Below are 7,358 nucleotides of genomic sequence, written 5' to 3' on the forward strand. Positions count from 1 at the left end.
CATTTAGGCTATGTACTATTAACTTGATCCTGTTTATGTCACCACATAAAGTTAAAGTATTCATACTATAGCCATGGATATGTTTATTGGATTTTCATAATAGAATGCAAAATCAACAACTTTATTGAATAAGTAATCAATAATAATTTATTGATAAATAGAATGTTTAACACAAAATTTACAAAATGTGAGTTCTAGTACATTCCCAACAATCTCCCACTTGGACTAAAACTTCAGTGAGAACAAATATATACAATACAATGTTAAGAAACATAAAGGGAAAATACAATAAACTAGGGCATTCTCTAACATAATAGATATTCTCCCACTTGCCCTAGATTATGTTACTCGGAGTCCTAGTCCAATCAGGTGGCCCTCAAACACTTTAGTCGAGAGAGCCTTTGTAAATGGATCAGCAAGATTATCTTTGGAGGCTATCTTCATGACAATCATGTCTCCTCGGTGTACTATCCCTTTGATGAGATGGTACTTTCTCTCAATATGTTTTCAATGTTTGTGATTCCTTGGTTCTTTGGAGTTGGCAACAACACCACTATTGTCATAATACAGTGTGATAGGTAGGTGCATATCTGGAACTACTTCCAAGTCAGCCAAGAATTTGCGTAGCCATACTGCTTCTTTAGTGGCTTCACATGCGGCTACGTATTCTGCTTCCATTGTGGAGTCAATGATACAACTTTGCTAATGTTTCTCCAAACTGTAGCTCCTTCATTGAGAGTGAAAACTGATCCTGTAGTAGATTTCCTTGAATCTACATCAATCTGGGAAATCAGAATCAGTGTATCCTGTAAGAATCAAATCCTTTGGTCCATATACAAGCATATAGTCCCTCGTTCTTCTTAGATACTTGAGGATATTTTTTACAGCAGTCCAATGACTTTGTCCTAGATTGGATTAGAACCTACTAACGATTCCAACTACAAAGCATATGTCAGGCGTGTACATAACATTGCGTGCATTAAACTCTGAACTGCAGATGCGTATGGAATTCTTGTCATTTCCTCAACATCTTGAGGGGTCTTAGGATACTGTTCCTTTGACAAATGAATTCCATGTCTAAAAGGTAACATACCTCTTTTGGAATTTTGCATATTATATAAGATGCCTGAGATAGTGCTAGGGTTCTATTCTTTTTATTCTAAAAGATCTGTATTCCTAGAACGTATTAAGCATCACCCAAATCTTTCATTGGAACTGTGTTGCTAACCATCTCTTTATGTCAGCAAGGAAGCTTGTCTCATTCCCAATGAGCAAGATATCAACAACATAAAGAACTAAGAATGCTATTGTCTTGTTTACTATCTTCTTATATACACAAGGTTCGTCAACATTCTGTTCAAAGCCATAAGATTTGATTGTAGTATCAAATCTTATATTCTAGGATCTTGAAGCTTGTTTTAACCCATATATAGATCGTTTAAGCATACAGACTTTCTATTCCTGTCATTATTCAATGAACCCTTCTGGTTGAGACATAAAAATACTTTCATTAAGATGGCCGTTCAGAAAAGCTATCTTGACATCCATTTGCTATATTTCATAGTCATAATATGTGGCAATAGATAGAAGTCTTTTAATTGATTTTATCATGGCAACAGGAGAAAAAGTTTCTTAATAATTAACCTCTTCTCTTTGGGTAAAACCTTTTGCCACGAGTCTGGCTTCATAGGTTTACACCTTGCCCGTTTGGTATCGTTTGCACTTGTAGATCCATTTGCGACCTGTTGATTTAACCCCATGTGGTTGATCTACAAGTTCTCAGATAGAGTTGAAGTACATAGACTCCATTTCAACGTCCATGGCTTTTATCCACTATTCCCTATCAACATCTTCCATTGCCTTTTTAAAGGTTAATGGATCCTTTAATCCATTATCATGTATGATGTTTTGAGTTTCTGTTAAACCTATATAGCGTTCAGGTTGTTAAATAACCCTCCTACTATGTCGAGGCATACTCAAATCTTGAGATGGACGTGATGGGACATCAATAGTTGTTGATGGACCAACTTTCAACAACTCTTATTGATGTTTCTATAGAATCTTTGGTCATTTCTTGCAATATTAGTTTACTGCAAGGTACATGATTCTTTATATGATCTTCTTCCAAGAATGTAGTATTTGTCGATACAAATACTTTGTCTTCTTGGGAATCATAGAACAGTCCTTCTTTTGTTTCTTTAGGGTATCCTACAAAGAGGCATAATTTCAAACATGTTTCCAGTTTCCTAGGATTTTGTTCCAACACATGTGCTGAACAACCACAGATACGAAAATGACGTAAACTAGTTTTGCGTCCTTTCCATAATTCATACGGTGTTTCTGAAACACTTTTTAAAGGAAATACGTTTAGAATATATACTGTAGTCTGTATTGCATACCTGCAAAAGGATTGAGGTAAGAGAGCATAACTTATCATTGATGGGACCATGTTTAACAAGGTTCAATTTCTCCTTTCTACATCACCATATTGTTGTGGTGTTCCAAGCACTATGAGCTGGGATTGAATTCCATGATCTACTAAATAGTTATAGAATTGTAAATCCATATACTCACCACCTCGATCAGATCGAACTTTTTTAATTCTTTTACTCAACAAATTTTCTGTCTCGGTCTTAAATTCTTTGAACTTTTCAAGAGTTTCAGACTTGTGACTGAATAAGTAAATGTAACCATATCTCGAGCAATCATCAATAAAACTAACGAAATACTGATAGCCTCCTCGTGCTTTTACACCCATCGGACCACATAGGTCTGACTGTATAAGTTCGAGAGGCTCTTTGGCACGAAGATCTTTGTTAGAAAAATATCTTTTTGTCATTTTTCCCTCAAGACATGATTCACATGGAGGTAAAAAACTATCTTCTAACTGACTTAGATGACCATTTTTAACCAATCTCTCAATCTTGTTGAGTTAAGTCTGAGATGTGAAAGATAGGCATTAGGAGAAATTTTCTGTTTCTTATTTTTATTCTCAGCCATTTTAGACATCTTTATGTTTTGATTGGCTTTTGCTTCAGTTGGTTTAAATATGTACAAGTTATTTTCGAGTCTTGCAGAACAAATATGAACATCTCTTGAATAAACAAACACTTCATTAGATTCAAAAGGTATTCTGTACATATTTTCTAGCAGACAAAAACTGGAGATCAAGTTTCTTTTCATCTTAGGTACATAATATACATTCCTAATTAAGATAAAAGACTCTCCAAAATATAGCGTGACATCTCCCACTGAATGAGCTGAAATGACTTCACCCATTCCCACCTTGAAAGTCATTTCCTGTTTAGAAAGTTCTCTCCAAGAATAAGTTTCCTGTAGAAAAGTGCAAACATAATTAGCGGCGCCTGAATCTAATATTCAGGTTAGGTGACTATTCTCCACTAGACATGTTTCAACTACTAGTAAATCTAATTTACCTTGTTTGCCTTTTCCACTTTCTTTTCAACTAAATACTTTGGGCAATTACGCTTCCAATGCCCATCCTCTCTGCAATGGAAATACTTTCTTTTGGGAGTCATTTTTTTGTTTTTGTTATTCTTAGCAGTGATTTTCTTATTCCTTTTACCCTTCTTCTTCATTTGTATAGATTTATCTTTTGAAGAAGAAGGAACAAACTTTTTGTTATCAGTAGGTCTTGTTCCAGATGTCGACCCTTTAAAAAACTTCTTAAATTTAGAAATAAAATTTACTTCTTTTTCCTTAAGTTTCATCATAGACTGATATGTCTGTAACTCGTTCATCAACGTGGTCAAATTATAAGTAATTTTGTTTATAACAGCATTGGTTCTGAAAGGCAGATAACTCTCCGGGAGAGATTCGAATATCATACTTACTTGACTTATCTCATCTATCATTGCCTCATGAGCCTTAACAATATTAAAGTAGACCATCATATCGAGAACATGTTCTCTAATGTTGGAATCATCTTTCGTGCGAGTATTGTATGCATACTTAATGGCTTCATGTCGAACAGAGGATGACGGTTGCCCAGACATCTCTTGAAGTGACGCCATTATCTCACGGGCGGTGGGCATTACCTCATGTTTCTTATTAAGTACATCTGATATACTTACTAAGATGTAGGCCCGAGCTTTTTCATTAGCCCTAACCCAACGATCATAGATGTACTGAATATTTCGGTTCGCTATTGACTGGGAATCGGAGGACATTCCTTCGTCAACACAAACCTCAAATCATCCACAACTAATATCGTATTGATGTTGGATTTCCAATTCGAATATCCTTCACCGTTATACTTATCGGAAGCTAATAGTTGTATAATTAAATTTGACATTGCTGAAAAAATTTAAACAAATTCTATTAAGCTTTATACATCTAAATCCAATTCTAACAAAATAATAAAGTACCCAATAAATCTTTATTTTTTTGCAACCATACTTTGGTGATTTAGAACAGTTGCTATCGTGGGGCAATAAACAATTCCTTCACTAAAGCAAGACAATTCTTGACCAAATACTGAATCAGAATAACTTTTTACTCCTATAGTTCTTTTGTTTATCGTTTTCGGTCAAGATCTTTACTAACAATTTGTAATTCTTGTAAGTGTGACCCGCCATTTTTAGATCTTATAGAATAGAATATGCCCCCAAAATGGAAGACAATACCCAAGACAACACTATAAGACCCTATTCATTACTGAAGCTTGGGTTGTTCCAAATACTATGTTACAACCCTCTGTGGGGATCGCTGTGGTTAACGACTAGCTAGTGCTGCCTAAAAATGGCAGTAGACGCAACATAGGAATCTCATGGTTCAAACTAATGGAGGAGACCGTAGGAAAATGTTGACACATTTCCTTCACCCACTTACTATGAACTACTTTCCCCATTCACCTTGTTATTGACTCATGCAAACACTTTCCGAATGGAGTAGTCACGGTAAAAGCGATACGAAGCCGAGTATGGATCTCACAGTGTGAACTTTTCAGGAGGTGAGGGCTGATAACTATATATCAAATATATATTGTTTACCTCCTACTGAAGTGTTCTAAATGTTTGGTTGTCTATTTACTTAGGTTAAAAAATGACCAACTTTTAAACCACCTAAGTCTATATCATTTTTATCATTATATTTGGATATAACCCTACGATGTCTAAGCGTTTAAGCCAGTTTTAAAACTCACACTGCTCATACAAGCTCATAAGATTAGTTAACAATGCTCAATCTTTCGGTCATAATCCCCAGGTAGGAAGTGTTATGTAAACCGTCAACTTAAGTGAATCAATTTGAGTTTGTAATCAAAGTTTATAAGGTAACAATCTATTTTAACGGTTAAAACTAGTTGTTAACATAAGTGAGCATGTTAACTTACAAAAATTAAACATTCTAAACATCCACAACATTCATCAAAAGCATTTAATAAAAGATTTATATTAAAAGAAACACTATACATGGATACTATATATTATAACAATCTATAACATACTTTCAATGCATGTAACATGCTTCCTACGGTGGGATTTTAAATCTACATGGCATATTGTATGCACATACAAGATTTAATTAATTATAACTTACATCACATGCATAAACAATTAAACACATACTGATACGGTTTTTATTTTTGGCATTTTTAAATAAACAAAAGCCTATGTATTACAAAATACAGTTGACAGCTCCAAACCTCTTCTTGACTGCTTCAAACAGCTCCAAACTGCACACAAAAATACTTGTACCAGATGTGAACCACCTGAACGAGGCCAATCAAAACAATTTTGAAAATGAACTGAGTTAAGTTTGAAGAAAACTAGTCAAACCAGTTAATCTTCTTAAATCGGTTCAAGAATCTCGCTTGGATTGAAATCTAGCTTAAACTTGATCTCTCGCTGGTGGTTGAAATCTTATTCAAAACATGATCTCTCGCTGGCTCATTGAAATCTCGCTCAAACCATCAGAATCTTGCTTCTGGCTTGAAATCTCATTCGAACTTGAATCAAAATCTCGTTCGAACTTGAAATCTCGCTAGGACTTCCATCAGAATCTCGTTCAAACTTGAAATTTCACTCAAACTTGATTCATATCTCGTTTGAACTTGAAATCTCGCTCGAAATTCCAACAGAATCTCGCTCAAACTTGATTCAAAATCTTGTTCGAACTCAAAATCTCACTCGAACTTGGTCCAATCTCGCTGGAAATTCAAATAGTAGTTGAAGAACTAGAAATTTGTAGCTCGACCTTCTTCATTTCTTTCTTCAATTACATCCTAATTTCAAATTCTAATGACTTTATATGAATTACAAATTCTTAAACACATATTAAGGCCAATCAAATAAGAGCCAATTACAACATAAAAAACATAATTGAAAGGATTAAAATGCCAAAACCTTGAAAAAACCACATCAGTATACTATTTCATGCAGTTCATGAATAAACACCCACCAAACTCAAATTAACAATAGTTAAGTACTTAAATTATGCTTTGTTACCAATTGAAGGAATGATATATCATGCAACGGAAGACTACAAAATCAATAAGTACTTAAACTGCATTTAGTTTGAGTTTTAAGCATGCTGTTCATATGATATTCAAAAGAGGGTTTGAAACACATATTACCTTTGAAGATATCCTTCACAAATTTGGCTGAGATCCATCAAGATAGAGCTTGAAACACCAAGAGGACTACCATCGAGATCTTCTCTACTATACTCAAGCTGGAAAGTGTGATTGAAACACTAAATCAAGTTGAATTGATGAAGAACAAGTGAGGGGTCTGTAGGATTTTCAAGTTATCACTTCAGCAAGTATAACATAGAATGCTTATTGTTCTTCATGCATGGAGCTTCTTTATATAGGTAGAATTCATGCAAATGTATAGGGTTGAATGAAGAACAGCTCCAGCTTGAAGATCATTATAAACTATAAATGGAATTTGGTGACTATTCAACAAAATGTGGTTAGTGGATTTTCCCCAAAAAAATGGAAAAATCCACTAAGTAAAAATGATTTCAAAAATCATTTTCATTTTTTTAATTTAGTTTTATAAAATCAATTCAAAAATAATTAATTAAATAAAACTAATTTTAATATTTTTAATTAAACTTCTTAATTAAAATAATATTAATTTAATATCTAAATATTAAATTAATAAAATATCAATATCACCAATAAATCAATTTTATATTTAAATAATAATTTAAATATTAATTTATTTTTCAATTTTCGTTTAATTTCAATTAAATTAAACGTTTATAATTGCATCATATACAATCAATCGAAAACCCTAAAATTGAATTTGAACATTTCAAATTCATAACCCTAATTTCATACATCAATACTCAATTTGTTACTCCAATTTAATGAGCTAGTAGAGGGACCT

The 7,358-nt window shown here is 33.5% G+C and overlaps 1 protein-coding gene across 1 annotated transcript; it reads right to left on the bottom strand.

Annotated features, from left to right (window-relative positions):
* Positions 1-659: 659 nt before the first annotated feature.
* On the bottom strand, positions 660-4,190 carry LOC150033824 (uncharacterized). The gene is made up of 2 exons (XM_090317086.1): positions 3,855-4,190; positions 660-806 (listed from the first exon to the last, which is right to left on the bottom strand). The coding sequence occupies exons 1-2, from the start codon at positions 4,188-4,190 to the stop codon at positions 660-662; spliced, it is 483 nt and encodes a 160-aa protein (XP_090173212.1).
* Between the last annotated feature and the right edge of the window lie 3,168 nt (positions 4,191-7,358).

The sequence above is a fragment of the Benincasa hispida genome, chromosome 9, assembly GCF_027475165.1.
Source record: "Benincasa hispida cultivar pf3 chromosome 9, pf3_genome.v1.1, whole genome shotgun sequence".
Lineage (NCBI taxonomy): Eukaryota > Viridiplantae > Streptophyta > Magnoliopsida > Cucurbitales > Cucurbitaceae > Benincasa > Benincasa hispida.

Coding starts and splice junctions, on each gene's coding strand:
- LOC150033824 (XM_090317086.1), bottom strand. CDS start 4,190: ATGTCCTCCGATTCCCAGTCAATAGCGAACCGAAATATTCAGTACATC. Junction 807..3,854: donor TGATAGATGAGATAAGTCAA/GTAAGTATGATA, acceptor TGATTCTTACAG/GATACACTGATTCTGATTTC.